The sequence below is a fragment of the Salmo salar genome, chromosome 11 (genome assembly GCF_965601325.2).
Source record: "Salmo salar chromosome 11, fSalSal1, whole genome shotgun sequence".
Lineage (NCBI taxonomy): Eukaryota > Metazoa > Chordata > Actinopteri > Salmoniformes > Salmonidae > Salmo > Salmo salar.
Window position 1 is genome coordinate 91,320,568 of NC_138301.1, and position 11,762 is coordinate 91,332,329.

Below are 11,762 nucleotides of genomic sequence, written 5' to 3' on the forward strand. Positions count from 1 at the left end.
CTAGACTATTCGTAAAGCATCTCCGGGTAGGACTGCTAATCTAGGATCCGTTTTTTAAAAAAAATTTTAGAGCACATGATTATATAGACAGGGAGGACCTGATCCTAGATTGGCAGATTCAGCAGTGCTAATCTGAGGCGATTTGTGAATACGGCGCTGATGTAAGTCTGATACAACTGAGCTTTTAGCGTTATAGCATAGAGGTGATTCTCTCTCCCCTCTGTGTGCCTACAGCTGTGAAAGAGGCGGCAGTCCAGAAGAGACACAACCTGTACAGAGACAGCATGATCCTGACCAACAGCGACCCCAACCTCCACCTGCTGGGGGAGAGCCCCTCGGTAGACTGGAACACCCAGTTCGGTGGCGGGGATGAGGAGCCTGACAAGACCCCGGAAGGATGTGACCGGTCCAAATGGCAGCGCAGGCAAGTGGTCTCCATGATCAAGCTGGACGGTATGAGCCCGCTGCCCTACGAGTCGTGCTTGGAGGTGCCGGGGGAGGATTTCATCCCCGAGGAGGAGGAGGAGGAGGAGGAGGGAACGACCCTCATGGAAGCAGAGCCAAAGACCCCCACGGAACTAGAGCCTAATTCCCCAGACAACGTGCAGGAGATCCGTTACCTCATCAACCCGGTGGTGGAGATGGTAGTCCCGGCCTCAGAGGAGGACTTGGCTGTTCTGGCCAATGGGACAGAGCCGGGGATGATGACGCTAGAGGGCGAGGAGGAGGAGGTGACGCTCATCACCACCGTGGTGGAGGAGGTGCACATGAAGTCACTACAGTGGAAAAGTACCCCACAGGAAGTGAGTGAGCAGCTGATAGAAAGAGGTCCAGACCAGAAAGCTGAGGGGGAGCTTCAGGAAAAGGGGGAGGCAGCTATTGAGGGCAAGGTAGAGGGCGAGGCGGCCATCGAGAACGCCTTACAGGAAATGGCGATAATGATACAGGAAGAGGTCGGAGACTTACAGGAGGAGGTGGATTCATCCATCGAGGGAGAAGATGAGGAGGCTATCGAGAATGCCATACAGGAAATAGAGATGGCGGTACAGGAAGAGGACGAAGACAGGATAACGGAGTGTGCCGTAGACTCTGACGCTGAGCTGGCCCCACCATTGGCCGACTCCAGCCCCCGGCGCCACGATGACAGCGGCTTCCAGTCACTGACCAATGAGGCCTTGGATGAGGGCGAAGCTCAGCCAATGAAGGATGCTCTGAAAACAGAGGACTCTCTAACCGACCCAGGTGAGGTGGTGGTGATTGTGGAGCAGGGAAACGCTGCACTTCACGACGACTCTGAGACCGAAGTTTTATTTGCGATTTGAATGGGAAGACAAGGGAGAATATATATATATTTTTTTTGCCCTAATTTTCATTATCTCCAGCACAATACCAGTGTCAACATACCTGTTGACATCATCAAAAGTTTCAAATAATAAGTTCAAGGAAAAAAACCACTGAGGTTGGCAGTGACGTAGGGAGCAAGAAAATACCCTCCCTTGGGCTACAAACTTATTGCAGGTTTTGAAAATCCCTTTTTTGACTTTGAATCTTACCCTGTGGTGTCACAGAGAAGCATTTAAATATATATACGTATATGTGTAACCACAGATCATAGAAACGCAGCGTTTTCACATGTAGACACTGGTATGGTTCTGGAGATGATGACTATGAGGTTGAAAAGTTACACTTTACACTACAGATGCCCATGTGTAAGGGCCTTCAGGATATGTTCAGAGATGCATGGCAGGATAGACGTAACACTATGGTGCATGGGTACACACTCACTGGTCATTGCATGACCTCTTACTGAGCACTAGGAGGCACTGTAAGCTGGCTTTTGACACAAACGGCTCTGTTTTACCTCTTTGTCATGACATCTTACTGTAATGGGCATTGTCGGAAACATATCATTGGAGATTCCGCTATCGTTGCATTCAGGGCCCGGGAGCTCTGCTTTTTAACATGTTTTAACAATGACTCGGCACACTAGTGTATAAAATCAGCCAGAGTGATTTTTGTCTTGAAATAAGTTTAAGCCTTGTTTTTTGAACCATTTATATTTTTCATTTTCACAAGCAGCCTTCTGGTATCTTTTCACTGTGCATGACATCAGCATGACGAGGCACTTGCTTACTTCCTACTTTTCTGTCTGTGTTAGTCCAACCCTTATTTAGTGTGAGGGGAGCTGCTCGACTGGTAGCAGTCACTAGTCTTATTATAGATGCTAGAGGTCCTGCGTCAGCTACAGTGCCACTGCCATGAGCACGCTTACAGTTATTATTAAAGGGACTTGCTCTGCTGATAGCTTGTCTCGACTGTGACGCATCAGAATCTCTCGTCTGCGTGTGGGGCGTGTGTTGTGTAGATGATTGCCAGCACGCAATGTACCTTGTCATGAAGAGGCCTCTGTCAGTCTAAAAACATTAGAAAAATGAAGTTGGCTTTATGCAACCTCTTTTTGAGTGCAGACCCATCACACCTTACTCTTTGTCCACAGTCTCCTCTGGCCCACACCAAGGGAATAAACCAAGTCTATATTTGTTTAATTTTCCCCACTCTTCAAAATGAGGGAAATTGATTTATGATGATTTTCTATCCATGCTATGTTTATGGCCACTGTATATATGTGTTCTTAACCAGGCTGAGTTTGTAGCCTTGGGGAAAATAGGTCCATGTATCTCCGTGACTTAAAGGGATAGTTCACTCTGAACTATCCCTTTAAGATGGAGTCCTTCTGTATCCTTCCTCTATTTATGACAAATACTGTGTGTGTATGGTGACCAATGCACTATCCTCAGCTATATTCCTCATTTTGTGTAAAGCCCTATGCAAGAGCCTTTTGTTGATTTGTATTTTGCTATGTATGACAGACTATACTTATGGATTAATAAATATATTGATTTGATATGGTTTTTCTGTTTCTCATCTATCTAGACTAAAATGGTAAACTGTGCTTAAGCCAATCAAATCATCATGTATTTTTATTTAATCAAATTAAATATGTTAACAAAGGTTAGTGGTATTTGTTTTATTACTATCAATAAAATGCAACAGTAGCAAGCACATGTTCATTGAGAAGCAGCCTTCTAAAAGTGGTTCAGATTAAAGGCCTTACGAGTAGGCCATTATCTACTTTCACAGTAAATCAATAGGATTTGAAGAAGAAGAAGCTTTGTGTATATCCATGATTAGGTTACATAATTCAACAGGAAATATGCCTCTGAAATGTATTTAGGATATCAAAGGCACTAAAAGGTTGGGGTATACGATCTCAGGCGTCTCTCTCTCTCAAATGATTAACAAGAGCCACATTTTCAGTTCTCCTCTTTGTACTTAAGAGCAATTAAAACAAACGGTTGCCTGACGGAGTTACACCACTCAATCACATGCTTCTGTGCGGTCAGTGGCAATTCCAGAAAATGTCTTGTGACTAGTGCTGACGAAATGCATAATCTCAGTTCCCTCTGCAAGTAGCCTGACCTTGGGAGTTAGATGCTAGAATGAGGCCACAGGTTGAACTCAAACTCTCCTCAAGGGCCATTCTCAAACGTATGTCAGTGGATATGCATAGTACAGTAGGTCATACAGGGTAACACAAAAAACAAAGCATTAACTTCCTGAGACTTATCTTAAATGTGCCATGGGTGTGCTCGATCGCTCTAACATGCTGTACTCTGTACATCTGTGTCACACTATGGAAGTCCCCATCTTGCTTTTTTTACTTCGCACACCTCTGCTTTAAGATAAGTAGGGAAGAACCACCTTCCGCTTCAGGTAACTTGAAAAGAGACAGTCACAGGGAGATCTATCGCACATTGAGTGTGCAACAGGGTCAGAGTGAAAAACGCCATGACAGGTGCTGTGATATGTTCTTCAGAGCACATCTTTGTCCAACAGGATAACTAGTGCCTGTAGATCAATAGTCCAGGAAAAGGATTATTCTCTTTCTGTTGATTCCTCTGTTTGATCAGATTTGACCCAGTAGAGGGAACCCTATGAAGTATCCCAGGACAGAGCCCAAGATGACCCCCAGGAAGATCCAGGTGTTGTAGGACATGACACACAACATCAGCATGTAGCCAACGGTTACCTGCAGGATGTGCAGGGCTGTCTGGATCCCACGGAGAAGCCATCTGGGTGAAATGAGACCGAGAGAACAGTGTTATTGTGGTAGTCTCTCTGGAGTAATTATATACAGGTGCACAGTTCAGGTTCTCGTGTCTAATGACCTGCTCGTCTTTTTTGTGATTCATGTAGGCCTGTGAAACCAGGTGCTTGCTCTCTCTGGCCAATTTGGGGACCTGGTGGATGAAAGCCGGCATCCCTGGAACGTGGTAATCACAGACAACTACATGGGCAGGGCTGCTCCTGTGTGAATCCTACCTGTTCATGGGGGAGGGTGCGAGGGCAGTCTGTTCCATGGGGTCCAGAGAGGACTCCGACAGGCTACTGGCTAATGCGGCGGTGCTTCCCCGGCAGTCTGAGGAGTGGAAGGGAGAGGGGTGCTTCCCCAGCCAGACCCTCCACACCTTCAGCAGCTCGTAGAACACGGTCAACAGGAGGACCACGATCACCGACAGCACCATCCCTGCGAACACATTGACCACAGAGCTTATCGCGGTTGACAGCAACGACGGTCATCAACAGTGGCCACAACTGTGTCCGTCTGGAACTCAGTGGTGTCACCAGTGTCCGCTATACTTGCAGTACTGTAGCGATAACAGCAGTTACTTAATATGAGTGTAAGAAACCAGTGCATGCATCGCAAGGGGCCCTACTTGAAACAGGTCTACAGAAGCAACAAGTGCTAATTTGCAACAAGTGAATTTGTTACCTGAAACACACTATGCAGAATGGTGGGGCTGAACTGTACTTGAAAAAATACAATGGATTCAACCAGACAAACGGGTTCTAAAATATATCATTTAGATTCTCCTGAGGGCACAGATCTGTCATCAGTGTTAGCCTACCTGCAGGTCCTTGCACATCCCAGAAGTGAAACAGCAGCATCACACTGCTCCCTGCCTCAAAGGTCATCTGAATGAAAAAAGAGCAATTGAACTACAACAAAGAATATGCACAAGTAAACAGTAGTATACTGCAAGGAAGCAGACCAGATTTGGGACCTGTGCAGGAAATCCTGGTTACATGGACATCCCACGTATGTGAAATATAATCTATAAAGCTTGGTCAGGTATATAATGACAACACAGTAAGCCTGTCATCAAGGCAAAGGGTGGCGACTTTGAAGAATCTCAAATATTTTGATTTGTTTAACACTTTCTTCGTTACTACGTGATTCCTTTTGTGTTATTTTATAGTTATGTCTTCTATCTACAAATGTAGAAAATAGTACAAATAAAGAAAAACCCTGGAATGAGTAGGTGTCAATAACGTTTAAACAACTTTCAAATGGTACTATGAAGATGGTTAGAGGTCCACACATCACAGAATGTTCACTTGAGTGGCAATATTCATTGTTTTACAATTTAATTATCAATCTTCCATAGGAAACCTATTGAAATCAGACATTTTTATAATTGAATAGACATTCCCATTCAAGTTGACATTCGACGGTGGGTGGACTGGCCTCTTTCTGGTAGTAATTGAAGCACATATTTCAACTTCAATGGTGTACCAGCTAAACTGCAGCGGTATGAGGGGGTAGGTCCATTCTATAAATTTGGTTTCTATGATTGAAATGACACCCAACCTATATTTAAGAGGATACTGTGTCAACACAAAATCCTCAGTCCCTGTAAAATAGGGTCTAAGTTTCAACTGAGCCTTCCTTGTGGCTCAGTTGGTAGAGCATGGTGTTTGCAACACCAGGGTTGTGGGTTCGATTCCCACGGGGGGCCAGTACAAAAAAAAATGTCTGCTAAATGACTAAAATGTAAATGTAAAATGTTATATGAAAATTTGAATCTGAGTTTATGCGTATTTTTAGATAATTGACGTTGAAGGTAAAAAAAAATACAATTTGTTTCTTTAAGAAATGTAAAAGTTTGACAACCCTTTTTGTAAGCTTTCAAACGATATCAAGCTCAACAGTTAATATTTTTCAGTGATGAAGACATGGATTTCTCATGGTATGGTATGCAAAATGGGTCAACTGAGCACCTCCTGAATGTTTTGGAATTCAGGTCCAAAAAGTCACTTTCTGACCACTTCTAGCGTGAGAAAAACCTATTTGTTAGGTTCTGTTCAAATCTGAAGGGGTGCAGTCAGAAAGTGATCGAACTCATCTGGAAAGACCCTCGTGTTCTGTCTGACAGGAATGTGCTTTGTTGCTGTTGCCCACTCTGCCAGACAGACTGACTCCTGTTAATATGTACCAATTGGTCTATATAATTTATGTAAACTACGTTTTTTTTCTTCATATTTGCATATGTTGTCGCTTAGACCTTACTTTACATCATCTGAGATTTTTGTGTTGTGCCTGCCATCGCTTGAGACACAACATGCTCTTGAATTCAGGGTGGGTGTCATTTCAAACATAGAAATAGAATTCATAGAATGAACCTATCCCTTCAGACCACTGCAATTTAGCTGGTACACCATTGACATTTAAATTGAAACATTAACTTCTAATTACTACCACAAAGATGGCTGCCGGACCACCCACTGTCGAATGTCAACTTAAAATGGTAATGTCTATTCTATTATCTATATTTATATGATTTCAATTGGTTTCCTATTGAGGATTGACAGTATAATATAAAACAGCAGATATTCCCGTCTGACTATACTACCGATCCTTGAGTTCGGCGATGTCATTTACAAAATAGCCTCCAACACTCTACTCAGCAAATTGGAAGCAGTCTATCACAGTGCCATCCGTTTCGTCACCAAAGCCCCATATTACTACCCATCACAGTGACCTGTACGCTCTCGTTGGTTGGTCCTCGCTACATATTCGTCGCCAAACCCACTGGCTCCAGGTCATCTATAAGTCTCTGCTAGGTAAAGCCCCGCCTTATCTCAGCTCACTGGTCACCATAGCAGCACCCACCCGTTTCACGCGTTCCAGCGGATATATTTCACTGGTCATCCCCAAAGCCAACACCTCCTTTGGCCGCCTTTCCTTCCAGTTCTCTGCTGCCAATGACTGGAACGAATTGCAAAAATCACTGAAATTGGAGACTTATCTCCCTCACTAACTTTAAGCATCAGCTGTCAGAGCAGCTTACCGATCGCTGCAGCTGTACACAGCCCATCTGTAAATAGCCCATCCAATCTACCTACCTTATCCCCATATTTGTTTTTCCTGCTCTTTTGCACCCCAGTATTTCTACTTGCACATCCTCATCTGCACATCTATCACTCCAGTGTTAATTTTCTCAATTGTACTGTAATTACTTCGCCACTATGGCCTATTTATTGCCTTACCTCCTTACTTCATTTGCACACGCTGTATACAGATTTTTCTATAGTGTTATTGACTGTACGTTTGTTTATCCCGTGTGTAACTCTGTGTTGTTTTTGTCGCACTGCCATGCTTTATCTTGGCCAGGTCGCAGTTGTGAATGAGAACTGGTTCTCAACTGGCCTACCTGGTTAAATCTGTGGTACCATTTAAAAGTTGGAATTTAAATTGTATTACCATTTTAGTACATTTATTAGCCAAAACAGGGCACCCACCCTGTATTTAAGAGTTGTCTCAACCAATGGCGAGCACGATACAAACACCTCAGATAATCTAAAATAGGGTCTAAGCTACAACACATTCATAGGTAAAAGAAATCTGAAATTACACGTTTCTAGATAATTGTAGTTTAAGGTTAAACAATTGTTTGACAAGCCTGTTTGTAAACTTAAATTATACCAATCTCAAACGTTTATATTTTCATGGATGTCTCATGGTATGCAAAATAGGTCAACTTTGAGCACCTTTATCTCTTGAATGTTTTTGCATTCAGTTCCAAAAAGTACCTTTCTGAGCACTTCTACAAAAGGCAAATATGAACGGAAGGTTTGGTTCAAATCAAAGAGGTGATTGAATTTAAATGGATTATCTCTACTATATCACGTGAAAGCAGTCAGCTGTAGATCTGTAGTAAGACGAAATCAAACTCCTTCTCCCCTTGCATCTTGGGGAAGTATGCCAAATACAAAAGTTATGTGGAAACCTCTTTGGATTATAACTTTAGAATTGGTTGATATATGTGGTTGTGTCACTTGACTATCTTAAGATGAATGCACTCACTAAGTCGCTCTGGATAAGGGAGTCTGTTAAATTACTAAAATGTAAAAAAAAAAAAAAAATCTGTCTTTCAGAAACAAACAAATATAGACACACTAAAGCAAGCTGTAGAATCTCAAAACCTCTCCTTATCTGCCCCTCGACCTACATCACGTTTTCCATTCCTTTCAATTATTTTCAATATATCAGTCACCAACAACAAACCACATATACTTAAAACATACAAAATCACCAACAACAAACCACATATACTTAAAACATACAAAATCACCAACAACAAACCACATATACTTAAAACATACAAAATCACCAACAACAAACCACATATACTTAAAACATACAAAATCACCAACAACAAACCACATATACTTAAAACATACAAAATCACCAACAACAAACCACATATACTTAAAACATACAAAATCACCAACAACAAACCACATATACTTAAAACATACAAAATCACCAACAACAAACCACATATACTTAAAACATACAAAATCACCAACAACAAACCACATATACTTAAAACATACAAAATCACCAACAACAAACCACATATACTTAAAACATACAAAATCACCAACAACAAACCACATATACTTAAAACATACAAAATCACCAACAACAAACCACATATACTTAAAACATACAAAATCACCAACAAACACAAAACACAAAGCAACAATGACGTTAAGTTCTTCTAAAAAATCGAACATGTTAAAATAAGCAAATAATTCAATTATACTCAGCTCATTACTCTTTTTTACAGTTCTCAATTTTTATGTTTTCCTTTATTTTATTTTGGACAATTCGTTTTTAGAGTTTTCCTAGCAAATAATCCCACATCTTCCAAAATAAGAATGAAAATGTGTATAATATCCTTTTCCTCTCCCTACCACCCACACAAATTCCTGTAAGTATTCATTTTCACTTAAAGGTTACAAAATAGCACAATAGTATGGACTTACAGGCTACAGAATAACATCATTATTAAAAAAAATGTTAGACTTAATTTCACCTGATAAGAGGCAGCAACAACCAGATACTCAGTAGGTTATGGGTTGGCTAACCCCTTCAATAACATATTTGCACATCTCCTATAAACTTAAGTACAGGGCTCGCAGAAACTCAGTTTTCCCTGAAGGACATACTGTAAGTTAGTCTTTCCAGAGGAAACAACCACAACAGGTTTTGCATTCCAAGACAAAGGGGTTCTCGGGTCTTCCAACCAAAACCAATAGACCAAGTAGTTTGTGGCAATTAAAGACAATGACCACCATTCTTAGAGCACAGATTCTGCTTGTACTGACATACAATAGCAGTACTATGGAAAGACAGCCATGCTGTCGCATGAGCTTATCAGCCAATTTGATTGTCAAGAGAGCCTACTGTTTCCTTAACTGGATGCAGTGTCTCAAGGCCAGTGAAGGAAAACGAGTTCAGTGAGATAGGTGCATACATACACTTTTTTCTTCATGAAATTCTCAGCAGGAGCCTTTGCCTGTTTATTTTTTTATTTTATTTAACCAGGTAGACCAGTTGAGAACAAGTTCTCATTTACAACTGCGACCTAGCCAAGATAAAGCAAGGCAGTACAACAAAAACAACACAGAGTTACACATGGGATAAACAAACGTACAGTCAATAACACAATAGAAAAATATGTAAACAGTGAGTGCAAAGGAAGTAAGGAGGTAAGGCAATAAATAGGCCATAGTGGCGAAGTAATTACAATTTAGAAAATTAACACTGGAGTGATAGATGTGCAAGTAGAAATACTGGTGTGTAAAAGAGCAGAAAAACAAAAACAAATATGGGGATGAGGTAGGAAGTTGGTTGGATGGATGGGCTATTTACAGATCAGCTGTGTACAGCTGCAGCGATCGGTAAGCTGCTCTGACAGCTGATGCTTAAAGCTAGTGAGGGAGATAAGTCTCCAGCTTCAGTTATTTTTGCAGTTCGTTCTAGTCATTGGCAGCAGAGAACTGGAAGGAAAGGCGGCCAAAAGAGGTGTTGGCTTTGGGGGTGACCAGTGAAATATACCTGCTGGAGCGCGTGCTACGGGGTGGGTGTTGCTATGGTGACCAGTGAGCTGAGATAAGGCGGGGCTTTACCTAGCAAAGACTTATAGATGACCTGGAGCCAGTGAGTTTGATGACGAATATGTAGCGAGGACCAACCAACGAGCGCATACAGTGGTGGGTGGTATATGGGGCTTTGGTGACAAAACAGATGGCACTGTGATAGACTGCATCCAGTTTGCTGAGTAGAGTGTTGGAGGCTATTTTGTAAATTGCATCGCCGAAGTCAAGGATCGGTAGGATAGTCAGTTTTACGAGGGTATGTTTGGCAGCATGAGTGAAGGAGGCTTTGTTGCGAAATAGGAAGCCGATTCTATATTAAATTTTGGGATTGGAGATGCTTAATGTGAGTCTGGATGGAGAGTTTACAGTCTAACCAGATACCTAGGTATTTGTAGTTGTCCACATATTCTCAGTCAGAACCGTCCAGAGTAGTGATGCTAGGCGGGCGGGCGGGTGCGGGCAGCGATCGGTTGAAAAGCATGCATTTAGTTTTACTAGGATTTAAGAGCAGTTGGAGGCCACGGAAGTAGTGTTGTATGGCATTGAAGCTCCTTTGGAGGTTTGTTAACAGTGTCCAAGGAAGGGCCAGATGTATACAGAATGGTGTTGTCTGTGTAGAGGTGGATCAGAGAATCACCAGCAGCAAGAGCAACATCATTGATATATATACAGAGAAAAGAGTCGGCCCGAGAATTGAACCCTGTGGCACCCCCATAGAGACAGACAGAGTTCCGGACAACAGGCCCTCCGATTTTACACACTGAATATCTGAGAAGTAGTTGGTGAACCAGGCGAGGCAGTCATTTGAGAAACCAAGGCTATTGAGTCTGCCAATAAGAATGTGATTTATGGAAATATATAGCCCATGATCCATTATCAGATTTGAATAATGTAGTGACATAAGAGAAATTGTGGACACCCAATTAGGCATTTGGTCTATGTATGGCTCCAAGCATTCAACCTCTTACATAACATAGCAGGTCACTTTCCATATACTAGTGACCGAAAGGTTGCAAGATCGAATCTCCGAGCTGACAAGGTACAAATCTGTTGTTCTGCCCCTGAACAAGGCAGTTAACCCACTGTTCCTAGGCCGTCATTGAAAATGAGAATTTGTTCTTAACTGACTTGCCTAGTTAAAGGTTTAAAAAATAAATAAAAAATATGATAAAGTATCAAGAGTGCCAGCAGCACTCACATTACAGTAGTCTACAACATGTTCGTTCGCGTTCGCTCTCTCTCTCTCTCTCTCTCTCTCTCTCTCTCATGCAAAACAGTTAAATGGTGTAATGTTCTGCGAAAGTATTACCTACATATGATTGTGTTGTATCACCAAAACAAAAAACAAATGCAACACAACACTATGCGAAGAAACTACTTACAGACATGATTGATCAACTTGAGCAGACAAATAAGAGATTTGGGGGGGGGGGGGGTCCTCAGGTCCTTTGACTCCCCATCACCGACGA

At 42.1% G+C, this 11,762-nt stretch overlaps 2 protein-coding genes across 2 annotated transcripts in view; one reads left to right on the forward strand and one right to left on the reverse strand.

Moving 5' to 3' along the window:
- LOC106563126 (protein Niban 2) overlaps positions 1-3,012 on the forward strand; it is an 85,069-nt gene extending 82,057 nt beyond the window's left edge. Inside the window, exon 14 of the mRNA XM_014128360.3 lies at positions 235-3,012. Coding sequence (XP_013983835.3) covers positions 235-1,322 — 1,088 coding nt within the window. The 3' untranslated portion in view covers positions 1,323-3,012. The remainder of the gene's footprint in view (positions 1-234) is intronic.
- Positions 3,013-3,040: 28 nt separating this feature from the next.
- On the reverse strand, positions 3,041-11,698 carry copt2 (Probable low affinity copper uptake protein 2). Its single transcript, NM_001165291.1, is given in 4 exon segments — positions 3,041-4,133; positions 4,384-4,588; positions 4,971-5,037; positions 11,676-11,698. Coding segments are annotated over 4 exon segments (444 nt in total). The 5' UTR covers positions 11,682-11,698; the 3' UTR covers positions 3,041-3,967.
- Between the last annotated feature and the right edge of the window lie 64 nt (positions 11,699-11,762).